The 13929-nt window shown below is 33.4% G+C and overlaps 1 protein-coding gene across 1 annotated transcript in view; it reads right to left on the minus strand.

Moving 5' to 3' along the window:
• The window catches only part of LOC126827398 (major facilitator superfamily domain-containing protein 4A), a 63315-nt gene extending 54040 nt beyond the window's left edge, over nt 1–9275 (minus strand). The window contains exon 1 of the mRNA XM_050556700.2: nt 8693–9275. Within this exon, the coding sequence (XP_050412657.1) occupies nt 8693–9024 (332 nt within the window). The 5' untranslated portion in view covers nt 9025–9275. The remainder of the gene's footprint in view (nt 1–8692) is intronic.
• Between the last annotated feature and the right edge of the window lie 4654 nt (nt 9276–13929).

The raw sequence follows: 13929 nt of genomic DNA on the forward strand, positions 1-13929 counted from the left end.
CAAAGAGATTTCTTGTCAGTTGTACCAATAAAGAAATAGCTATTTTAGTCTAATTTGCTGCAAATATCAATCTCTTTGACACATTTTTGGGATAAATAGAATAATTTACTTGACCATAAACTGTCATATTAAGTCACGTTCCTAAACTGTTAAAAGTATTAAAGTCTAAAAATACACATGAATAGTTTGTTGGGATAGTGCACATGAATATTTAAATTCTAACATTAAACCAAAGTTTCAACACAACCTACCCCTGCAACAATAATTTATTAATGTATTATCAAACTTTTTCTGAAAAATAAAAATCAGTAGGAACTATAAAATTTGTTTCTAGTTGCATCTAATATTAACAACATTTTGACCAATTTGATACAATACCATACTGTTCTATGATCGATATGGCTTTCATCTAATTTTTTTTTTCTCACTTGGTTGTTTTATATAGAGAATCTTCTACAAGTCTTTTTTTTAAGTCAAAAAATATCAACACAAGGCGATAAAGTAAAAAAAAGCAAGGCTTTGGCGAGTTTGTTTTTACTTTATCGACGAATGTTGATATGTTTTTATATAAAAATAGACGAGTGGGAGATTTTATTTATCATCCAACCCTTTCTTACACACACAAAAAAAATAAATATAACTCTTTGGTATAGATTTAATTTTACTGAACCTGATACAGACAAATTTTAATTTCAACAAAAACTATTTTATTTATCTTAAAAGATTTTTTTCTGTCATTTTATATAGGAGTGAGTGGTGGATATTTTGAATTGAGCAAATATTTTGTTTTCTTTTCTTATCATTTTGATCTACATGTGAAAAAAATTGCAAAATCCATCTGTTTCAAGTGCTTGCATAATGCAGGGTATGTTCAATCTTTCTGTTAGACATCTTCATGGTTATCAATTATTTGGGAATTGTTCTAAAGTGTTCTGTATTGATCTTTCATAAACATAGTTGATTCCTTTATTTGAACACCAATTATATTCATATTTATATATACCTTTCTGTGCAATTATATTACATGTTAATTGTTATTTTAATTTCATTGTTCACTTTCTGAGTTTTAAACTGCCATAAAAATGCAATAAACTTATATACGGGTTCCGTAATTATTATTACTGGGTCAAGGATCACAATGTTAATATACAAATAAAAATCAAATTCTTTACTCATTAACTATAAATTCTTGAAAAATTAAAAATCTAAAAATTAAAGAAATATATTTTTTGAAAATCAGTTTGCCTGCAGGATAATATGTAGTCTACTTTCTGTCATGTGTCATGCACGATCAAGATAACATTCAACACTAGTTTTTAATTTCTTATTAAAGACAGTTCCAAATAAACATTACTGGTACCTATATAAATAAGGTAATAATTTAGTCAACAATTAACAGGTGAGAGATACTTCAGAATTCATCTATCAACCTCCATAATTGTATTTGTGGTCAGGTTGATCAGAATAGATTCATTAACTAGATCAATAAACACACCGTTATCCTGAAATGTTTTTGGAATATCAAGTTCCAGACTCCTGAGATTCCTCATCATACAAACTCTGAGGATCAACAATATCTAATACCAACTCATTAACAAAATTGTCATTATTAACATGGGACTCTTGATTATTCATCTCCTTGTCCAGAACATAAGATACAGGCACTGGTAGCTGACTGATGACCATTAACACTAGAAAAATTACTGTAAGGTGAATTCTTATTGAAACTGAACATTTAGACCTGTAGACCTATTATAATTAGGAATGTAATATTTCATATGAGAACCAGCATACTTGACATCATTATAGACTTTGTAAAGATTCTTAGTAGGGGACCTAACATCTGGTTTTGTTGTAACGACTCGGACATTGTTTGTGGGCACACGCTAGCGGTTGTAATAACATTGCTGGATCTATTTAAAGAATTAATTTGAACATTTGGGTAGACTTTGTTATTATGTCTGTTATCGATTGACGGTAATGAAACCTTGATAACAGTTTCATTATTATTAGACTCTGGTTTACAAGCTTAATAATATAATGATTTTTTTGACAATCTATCACAGAATTTTGTTTAATTTTTACTCACAATTACACTATTGCTGACATTAGTAAACGTAATTTAGATTGTAAACATCTGGATGGTTTGAACAGATCATCAGAATTATCTATGTAAAAATTATATAAGCTTGACACTTAAATATACATTTAAATATTGACTACTCTAATTAGAGAAAAGTGACATAAGTATGAAACTGTTGTTCCTTAGACTGCCTCAAACCACCCCAGATATGTACATGTAAATAGCTTTCCCACTATTTACTAGTTCGTGTGGGTACTAAAGGGTACGTTAAGCTATCTAAAAGGTGTACCTCTCAGTATCCCTCCAAATCACTTTCATTCATTAAAATAATGTGAGAGAGAGAGAGAAAGAGAAATGGGGTTTAATGTCCACTCGACACAAACTAGGTCATTTCAGGACTAACATATGGTTTTTTAATTTTTATTTCAATAATTCGCTTGCGCGTAGGGGTCTTTAGCAGTGGGAGGAAACCGGAGGACCCGGAGAAAACCTACAAGGTTGGACAGGCGACCCGACCCTACTCCTTGTCACGTACAACCAGGGAATCGAACCCCGCCAGTTGACTCATAATGACAGACCATATGATACAGCATGCGGGTGCTAACCATTTGGCCATCCAACCCCCCTAAAATTATGTGAAAAAATAGTCAACACTACATGATGACAGCGATTAACAACAACAATGGTGACATAGAGATTCTATCTGTCGCAGAAACTAAAGAATTCAAGGTGAACAAAACAAAATAACCACATTCAAACTGGCAAACTGAGAGCAAAACTCGTCATAGCTGCATTACAGGTCTAGTTATTATTATGGTATATATATATATGAATCACATGCAATCAGTTGAATGAGATACTGGTAGATTGATGGTACCATTAGTTCTAATTGCACTTAATCAATTCCTAATAACACTCTACGTGGTTTATTACCATTGTTTACTCTCAGATGACAAAAATAAAACAATATTCATGTACAGATAACAATCGGTAAAATAGGTTTGTGTAATTTTGTTACCATTTAGTTTATAGAACATTTGTATTGTATCTTTGTCTGAGATAATGATTCCTATGTGGGAAGGATGACTAGGACGTAAGGAAAATAACAAGGTTCACCCAGGTACACATGGGGCAATGGGCGCAAATGTTAAGGAACCGTTGTCAGTTGGGATTTCAAGATAAGAAGGGTGACTGCTACTCGCAAGTCAAGACCCCTAGCCCACCCCGATAATTAACTGTCTTATATTTTTATTTCACAATAAAATGATAGCACAAAATCTGATCTCCAAATTTTTTCATTCTGCAATATTCTTCTGTCAACTGTTTGTAACCTTAGATATTCCCCATATTTTGCATCGTGGGGTAAACTATTGAATCTGCAGAATACAAGGGACTTTAATTGGCTACTATTTATGTTGAACGTAAAATCTCATATCTTACCCAGATAATACATAAACAAAGTGTATGGGGCCCAGTCTCTCAAACTATTCCCTGCACCCACCATTGCCAAACATAAATGATTTTTATTTTATTTCAAGACTTGGCTTAGAATGGAGAAGTCTAACTTTAATTAATTATAATAGTTGTATTAATAAAGCACTTAAGTCCTAAATCCCTCTATTACAATTAAGAGATCAACCACCCTAAGATATTAGTAAACGAAATAAGTAAATTGACTCTATTGTCTTTTCTACCCATTTTTTTATAAAGCCAAATAGTTTCTTTTTACTACTCCCATTAACAATGTCCTTGCCCTATTTCCCTAACTCAATGAGTCCTTAATGGCAATCGGCAGACATTTTGTATGAACTTGATCAAGAGAAAAGTATCCATAGAAATAGCTTCTTATATGCATGGCTAATACAATAACTTGCTCACATGTGTCCAATTTTACAGCTAAATAAAATTGATTTTCTTATAACTATGTGCGAGAAACTATGTGTACATTTCCATTTTATATCTCAAGCAGCTGTGACAGCTAAAACATACTGAAATAAAAACAATGTTCTCCAATATTTTGCACCTGACAATTATTATTATATATTAATTTATCTTAATTGAAACAAAACAGCTATAACCACAGTGAAGTGTATCTTGCAGATAAACATATACAGTGTTGGGTATATCTTTCCGAACAATATGGGGGTGGAGTGGGGGCTGAATGGACTAATGCATGCACTTTAGGTTACAAGGTCTGTCATTGAGTCAAGTGGTGTGGTTTCGATACCCCACTTGTTGCTTGCCTAACCTCGTGGGTTTTTGCTGAGTCCTCCAGTTTCCTTCAAAGACCCCTACAAGCAAACTAATTATTGACATAAAATTGAGCTTCAGATCATAAGGTCTGTCATTGAGTATAGTGGTGTGGCTGCAATACCCCACTTGTGCGTGACAAGGGGTCCTCCAGTTTCCTTCAAAGACTTCTACAAGCAAACTAATTATTGACATAAAATTGAGCTTCAGATCACAAGGTCTGTCATTGAGTATAGGGATGTGGTTGTCGATACCCCACTTGTGCGTGACAAGGAGTAGGGTTGCCTGCCTAACCCTACAAGCAAGCTAATCATTGAAACAAAATTCTACCATGTATTAATTAGTTCAGAAAACACCTGGTTTGTGTCAAGTGTGGAATGGGCGTTAAACCCCATGTCTCTCTAAATGTACTATTCCCCAGATATACATTTAACTAACAATTTATGTCATAATTTTGCATGATCATGAATAGCCCTATAGTTGCATTTTCAAATTTCTAAATTTACTGGACAGATAATGAACAGAAAGTATGATTCAGTTGGTTAAAAATTTATTGAACCATGTTTTTGAAAATGTCTCAAGTTTAAGTGGCTAATTATGTACCGTGACATGTACCATACAATATTATAAATTAATTAATGGCTTTCTTTGGTTTAATATCAACAGTGCCATTGTGATACCAAAGTAACTATTTGAATCTGTTTTGTGGCCAGACAATTCAGCTTATTACTATTAAAATATTGCTCAATTGATTATTATAAAGTCTGAATAGGCTATTTAAATGAGACTGGTATTGACTACCCGTATTTAATAAAAGCCTATACATAGTGATGGATATATTTCTAATAATGGCGTAACCATAAATGATCGTTAGTATAATTTGTTGCCAGATCTCAAATATAGGTTGCCAGGCAATGAAACATACACCCACAGCAGCTAAGGTCACTATGATTGTCACATATTTATTCTTTTGTATTTACAGAACACTATAAAAACAATTATCAGAAATAATTAAAATATCATTGGCTTCTAGTTCTTCCTAGTATTAACATTTAGTATACAAAACATCTGCCGGTAATCAGATTATAACCTTAGATGTTTCAGCCATCGGAAATCATTAAAAATTAATAGACTTCTTTGTCTCATCAACGTAAACCCTGTGCATAATATGTCCAAAATATTATGTCGAAAACTCCAATAGTAAATATCGTAAATCATTGAAAATCAATAGGATTTATCATCTCATGGACAGAAGCATTGTGGATGACAGACTAACAGACGGATGGTGGTAACAACAATATACAACCACTTTTCAATGTGAACATATAAAAACATGGCATGAGAAGGCCAAATTGTGATAAATGTAATCAGTAAAATGGCCAGACCTATGAATCCGACACATTTATTTTGAGCACAGAAATAAATCTACGATCCTTTAACTCGCTTCACACCAATCAACCCTTTTGTCTTTGCATGTCATGATCTACTAATAACAGAAATTCTATCTACCCTACATTAACTAAGCTCTCGTGATATGTGCTCATAATAATCTGTCAAATACCCGTAATAACATAGTTAACAAGAAATCTCTCACAGTTGAAAGCTGATTAATTTTGTATTATTGATCATTAACTGACAACATTTCACACTGGCAGTTCTTCGAAACACCTTGATCTTTCCTTTAAATATTTCATTAACACACGAACCATTACTAGGGTAGCCTACAGGACTGTCCAATTAATATTTAATAGAGTTCTACTTTTGATGCATCTACATGCAATTATTCAATATTTAATGTGGCTCATCAAAAAGCTTCTATGATATTTGATTAAAGGAGCTTTACCTGTAACTCGGTACTTTCCATAAAATATGAAATTAAAAACATGAAGTAAAATTCAGTATTGGTCTATTTCAATCAATATTGATGTGGTTATCTTTCTGTGAAAATATGGGATCCTAATATCCAATATTTAAAATAGGCTATAATGAACATGCTAAAATCAGTACACGAGTCCTGTATTCTACGGTTTCAAATGCAATTTGTAATGAACAAAGAAAAGCATGCAGAAGTAATTAGTAATACCTGATTCACAAACGATAAAACCATAATTAAAAAAACAAGTAGAACAGACTAATAAGGTGTAAACGAATGCTGTACAATTTGGACTATTCACTATTGATAAGAATTTACTATAAAAAATTTAAAAATTGAACATAAATCACTTTATATTACATTAATATATGCTTTTAGATCCATTTTCATCACCATACACCCTTTGAAATTATATCAAATTGAAAGGTTTATTTAATTTTTTTTTAGCCTCCAACTAGGATGTTAGAATTTCTGTCTGTCAATTAGTAAAATCGTAGACATATAGACAGCTTCAAGATCAGAGACAGTACATGCCTACATACAGTGAATATCAAAAATAGAAGATGACACAAGTCTATATATCACATACAGTATGAATGCTATTTGAAAATGACATATAGATATTTTTAAAAAAAAAATATTTTCTGTAAGTCACATCACTGTTTTGCCAGGTATTGAATTTATGACAATAAAACTTATTTTCTTAGTTGATATGGTCCCCACCATGTCTTTTTTTGTAAAACTAAAATCTGTTGATATCAATACATTTCTATATAGTTTGTGTAAATATATGGTGGGCTGATGGTAAATGGTGTGATTTTATGGTAGGCTTGCAGTAAAATGGCGTGAATAATATTGGTAATGAAAAAGGAGTTTGGTTATACACCCTATACTTTCATATCTATAACAGTATGATGTTATCATATGGTAGTCTGGTAGTAAGATGGGTTATATGGTAGTCTGGTAGTAAGATGGGTGATCATATGGTAGTCTGGTAGTAAGATGGTGTGATTGTAATACATGTAAGTTGGATGCAAGACAGTGTGATTTTTGTAGTCTGGTTGTAAGGTAGTCAGATTATATGGTAGTTTTTGTGATTATATGGATGTTTGGTTTAAAGGGACTATCCCGATTTGAACAGAGTTTCAAAAATAAAAGTCTGAGTACGTATGACATGTAAGCGCCAAAATATAGAGGAATGGTGTATTTACCTTGTCTCAAAATTTCAGCTCAAAATATTGAGTTGTTTGGACGTGAACGTCAATTTTTTCGTTGGGTGACCTGATAATCGACCCCCGTTCCTTTAGAGGTCTCTACAATGAATGACCCATGTTCTGTACTTGATAATGAAAGGTAAATTTCACCTACACATTATTTTTATAAAATAAAAGTCTGGTTTTATGCAGACACCACATAATACAGCTTGGGACACTGGTCTCCATTTCAAGATAAAGACTGACAGGTTTAAGTTGTTTGGAAACGTATCACATATGTTGAGTTAGTTGCTCGGCCCTAAGGTAGAGAATTTTAAGGGATTTTAGCACAAAATTAAGCAGTTTAATTCTCCAAAATATTATCGGGATTGGCCCTTTAAGGGTTTAAGCTAGCTGGATTGTAGATTGGCTCAAAGACTGTGTGATTGTATGAAGTCTGGCATTAAGATTTGAATAGAGAATAGGTTAGTTGTAAAATGGTGTTATTTTATGGTGGTCTGAGTTTAAGATGGTGTGATGATGGTAGTCTGGTTTCAAGATGGTGTGATCATATGGTGATCTGCTTATAAAATGGTGTGATTTTATAGTGGTCTGCTTCTAAGATGGTGCGATTATATGGTAGTCTGGTTATCAGATGTGATTATATGGTCTGGGGTATAATGGTGTGATTATATGGACATCTGTAGAAATGGTGTGATTATGCATGTATGGGTTATCTGATACTATAGTATTAAATAAAATGGTTAAACAAAATATGTTTTCTGCACTGGGGCTAATGTAGATGGACATACGTTTGCAGTGTGCTACGAGGGAAATTTTACCTTGACAGCATATATAGTAAAATGGTGTAATTATATGGTTGGCTGTTTGCAAAATAGGTGATTTATTTATGGTTGCAAAGTAGCATGCTTTATCAGGTAGGTTGATGTGTGATTATAATGGCTGTAAGATGGTGTCATATGTAATATACAATATGTACACCGTACTTGGTTTCTATTCAAATGTTCAACATCATACACCTATTATAAACAAATACTAGCGCTCGGCCTATTTATAGATTGTAAAATAAGACGACATAGTTATGATGAAATAAACATCTTATCTTATATTACTTATCTTATAGGATATTTATTTTATGTAATGCACCGGTACCGCTGATAATAGCTGAATTTAAGTTTAAAGTTATTAATGTTTATTAGTGTTTTTTTTTATTCCATATATATATAATATATATATATCGGACAGTAAAAGTAAGCTGTTAATTTTACTCACCTTGAAGCTAAACAACCGGCGGAAATCGATCCGATCAAAGTTAGAATAAGTTGTACAAAGAACACCCAGTTCATACTCCGTAAATCTGAGTTTGTTTGGCACCCTAAATCAAAAACAGTCGGTCCCAAAAATCCTACACACACACCAAAACTGCCAAAGACTAAACAATAAGTCACTACATAATACCAATTAGCAATAAACAGTTTCCAGAAATTAACTTTTGTGGGTTTCGTCGAATCCCCCGAATGCATATCGTCAATCCATTTCTGTTCGGGTTTTGTATATTTTGGTGATGTGTCGATGCTATTTCTCTCTTCATCCGTTGTGTCCATGTTGAAGACCTTATTCGAAAAGATAAAACTCTTTAGTTTGTAAGTCTACATAAAAGAGATGCGTCCACTCAACATATCTGGCGGCTAAAGAAGTGCCCTGTATTTGTCGTTTCTACTCCTATCCTGTCAGTTACTGGCTCAGCCTCTTTCTATGTAACAGTAACAACGGTTATAATATTGAACGGTAAGGCACGCGATTCAACGATATCTGCACTGAAATTTCTTGTCGCGAGCGTTGTAAATGGCGGGAAATGATTAAAGTCGTGTTTCGATGAAATTATGAGCGCCTGCTGGTTTGCTATTGAATTGTTAACGCAAATTAGCTTTGATTTAATCATAATTTATTATTGTATATAAATTTCAATACTGTTGTTGAAAACCGTTAAGTTTCATTATTTTCGTCAATATTAAGCCCACACAATTCGATAGTAAACTTTTATTCGTTAAATAAATCTCGCGTAATTGGTGTTGGTGCTAACACTTTTCTTGGCATATTCAACTACTTACTGTATGTTGACATCGGGCATTCGGTAATAAGGCCTATTATGACTACCTGTATGTTGTTGACCTCGTGTTCTGCATTTTTGGCTGCAGAAACACCAGTGCCTGACTTAATGATATTACATTTTTTATGAAAGGTATGGAGGTATAAAGTAGGGTATTTGTAGATATCTTAAAAGATTTAATAGGTTTAAATAAAAAAAAATCATTCTTTTAATATCGAGATTATAGTTTCGAGGTAACAGAGTAACTGTGTTCTCTGTATCCAGGGGTCTTATTCAGAAAACGTAAATTAAACCATTTTAAGAATGCAGTCTTTTGATTGGTCAAGACTTGAGTTAAAATGGACAATTTTATTTTAGTTCTCGGCCAATGAACAAAATTTTTTCTTTAAATACTTTAGTTCAAGTTTTCAGTAATAAGAAATGAAATGGGGTTTAACGTCCTACTTTTCTGCACAAACTGAGCGAATGTATACGGGCATACGCCATGCAATGTGCTATGAGGGAAATTTTTCCCGCCAATGTGTAAACGGTCCCCCGCCCTACACCTACCACTGACAAGGGGGAACCACGGGGAAAATCCAGATAAACTTTCTCTGCCAACGAACGAGTCACAGCGGCACCTTTCACGAATATTATCCCAGTTCAAATAATAAATGCCACTAAAGGGTTTATCTCATAAAACCATTCAACGATAGCAGTAATAGAAAGAGAGAGAGAGAGAGAGAGAAGAGAGAGAGAGAGAGAGGGTGTTATCTAGACAGCCTAGATATCATCAAAATATATTTTTGTAACCAGTATAATTGATATAAAATTAGCCTGGGATGATAACTTCCTCTATAGATATATAACAATATTGATTGGAATTATTTAATTATTCATATAAAGATAGTAGGCTAGATACCCATATTTCTCTATTGATTTTATTATAAGATAATTTTCTTTCTCTACATTGCCAAATAAATATTTATTAACAATATGTGGTTATCTTTTTTTTTGTCCCCCACCTTTCGAAGAAAGTAGGGGACTCTTAAAATGGGTTCGTCCGTCTGTCTGTCCGTCTGCCCGTCCGTCACACTTTTTGGGACACAATAACTTTCCTAATTGAGCTAGAATGTTCAAACTTGGTGTAGGTGTTTATTGGGTCAATGCCTTGATGGAGTTCGAAGATGAGCATTTTCTGCTTAGGGTATCGAGATAAGCAATTTGATTAACTTATTCAGACCATAATCAACTCTCGATGTCATCGCTAGCCTGCGATATTTACTGGATTATAATCCGATCTGCTGCTCAACCCTCATCCATTATAAAATCGAAAAAATGGATAATCGAGACTATGCTTTTTATTGCACCGTTATTAGTAATGATGATCGAGGGTGGGCCCAAAATTCAATCGCTAAATTCTCGGTTCAGAGTGGATTAATTTGATTGAAATTTTCAACAAATTCCTTTAACATTATATATATAATGAGACCTGACAGCTCTTTATTTAATCTCCCATAATGTATCTTTAAGTGAGAGTTATGTATTAGGTGAATGCCTTGATGGAGTTCGAAGATGAGAATATTCTGCTTAGGGTAAGCAGCGATAAGCAATTTGATTGGTTGATGCTCTGGGACACGATAACTTTAGTTATAATTAAGTGAGAGCGATGGAACTCCGAGTAAAGATTCATTATATCATTACCTTGACTAAGATCGATGATGAGAATTTTCTACATAGGAGCGATAAGCAATTTGATCGGTCAAGACTTTGGAACATAACTCTGCTTTTAATTGAGGTAGAATGTTTAAACTTGATGTAGATATTCATTAGGTGAATGTCTTGAATGAGATCAATGATTAACATTTCGAGCTAAAGCTAAGCAGAGCTTTAGGTCAAGATAACATTGATTATATCTGATAGAGAGTGATGGAATTTAGTGTATAGTTGATAATCAATTTGATTGCTCGATACTTTTGAAAAAAAATAAATGTGGGATTAATTAATATGTGCCATCTATTTATTTCGGGTTTTCGGCGGGGGACATGAGCCTACTGTTGGCTTGTTCAATCTATTATTTCTATACCATCTATATCTATATTATAGACTTTAGGTTCCTTTTTGTTTTGGGGCAAGCCAGTTGATCTAGCAAGAATTGTCAGAGCCAGGGTGCAAAGACTGCACACCGAGAGTTGCTTTGACACTGACTGTGAAGTCTAGGTACTATTTCATGGACCCATTGATGGTAAAGTGGTGTATGTCATAGTGTATGTTGTTATTACCATTATTCTTATCAACCTTGATCACTTTCATAATTACATTACTTTAATTAAAGTAGCTAAGTCTCTAACTCATTATCATCAAAAATCTTCAACATTGAAAACTCGAATTATTTGTCAATTCAAATCAACATTGGTCTTGTGATTTTACAGGGAAAAGATATACTTCTGATATCCAATATTCAAGACAAAATAAACATTTTACCATTGGTACACGAATCGTGTACCATAATGCATTTTAGTGCCATATGAAACAAGGGACTAAAAAAACAGGGCTAGACATATTCCACAAGTCACGTCAAATGGTGACGCTATATTCTTATCTGGAGAGCATGCACAATAAATACCATTGGTGTAGACTGGAAAAAACAGACGCTAAAGATTGCCAGTCACATGAGACTTCTGGCGTATTTCGCCGACATAACTGATTAGAAATTTCAGTAAAAACAGAAACGATTGAATGTAAATCAGTTTATATACATTCATGCGTTGCGACTCATTTTTGTCAATTTCTAGGTCCCAAATATTAGCGATTTAGCTCCTTTAAGTTAGGTTTCCTTCAGGGTAATTAGAATGGTGTCTTTGGTTGCCTGGTCAGCATTAACCAAGTATTGTTGTTTACATGTATATATTGTCTTCTTGTATTTCATATTTTATCATTGCTTGATAATGATTAAAGATGACTATCCGAGACGTCGCTCAGTAATAAGCAGTAATTGTATTCCATAGAATTGTGATCTGTATATACTGTTTCCACTGTCAGCATATTCTGTTAGAAAGCTAGTTGCTTTATTTGTCAGTCAGTTTGTTTTATCTATCTGTTAAAAGCTATACTATAGTTGCTTTAGGACAGTCAGCTTGTTTCCCTACCTGTAAGCTAGTTGCTTTATCTGCCAGTCAGCTTGTTTGTATCTATCTGTTAGTAAGCTAGTTGCTTTATCTGTCAGTCAGATTGTTTTTATCTACCTGTTAGTAAGCTAGTTGCTTTATGAAAGCTTGTTTTTATGTATCTGTTAGTAAGCTAGTTAAAATTGCTATAATATGTCAGTCAGCTTGTTTCTCTCTAGCTGTTTGTAAGCTAGTTGCTTTATGTTAGTCAGCTTGTTTCTCTCACTCGGTATACATGCTCTCATTCTTCCATTTAATGAGACTGCTTATTACAATTTAAAATGAATCCAATAATAATTGTGACTTTTTGAGTGTTAACAATGTTTCATTAATTTAAAGGGGATAACTCCAAATATAACCAGCAGAGATGTTCAAAATTAATTGGGGAGCCATTTGGCGTTTTTGTGAGTCGATTAGATTAGGTTTTGATTTGCTAGTACGATTTGGTATGATTTCGATTTGATTAGCTATGGTCCACAAATGTGAAATTTGATAATTACGATTTGGTAAGATGGCTGCCATCACGGACACCGATCAGAAAAAAAAATTGTCTCTGCTAATTATTGATGACTTGTTAAAAACAAATGAAGGTTATCTACGCAAAAAAGGAAAAATGGTTGCCGTTAGAAACAATCTCCTATGTCCAACAAGTTCAAGTATTTTTTGGAAAACTGAAGTGACAAAACATGTAAAAAGTGTCCTGAGAAAACCTAGGATCGAGGAATATATTGAAAAAACTGTAAATGAATAAAATTGCTTAGAGGTGATCTAACATTCTTGTGGACTATAAAGTTAACATTAAACCCGTCACATGCGTTTTAAAAAAACCCCATTTTTTATGGAGAAAAACAACAATAAGCATTAAAAATTACTTACGACGTTGAACATTCTGCCATTTTGAAAAAGTCAAATCTAATCGCCTAAACACCTCCTGGGACGATTAGGTCGATTTGCCTAATCAGTTGAGTTAAATCGTCTCACAAATGTAACGATTAGCATAATCAACTTGGTTCACAAATGCGTATAATAGCTAATCGGTCAAATCTAATCGGTTCACAAAAACGCCTAATGAATAGGCTGAGAAACTTCCGTTGGGATTTTCCTGGTTGGTTCCCCCTTGTCAGTGGTGCAGGTTGAAGGACCTGGCAAGGAACAACAGTATCTAGTTGTTCAGATAGGACTAAAAACTATAAAATGCATGTTAAAGAACCCTTGACAGTTAAACTGGAACTAGTTGCAAACACTTCAGAACC

This window comes from Patella vulgata, chromosome 7, assembly GCF_932274485.2.
Source record: "Patella vulgata chromosome 7, xgPatVulg1.2, whole genome shotgun sequence".
Lineage (NCBI taxonomy): Eukaryota > Metazoa > Mollusca > Gastropoda > Patellidae > Patella > Patella vulgata.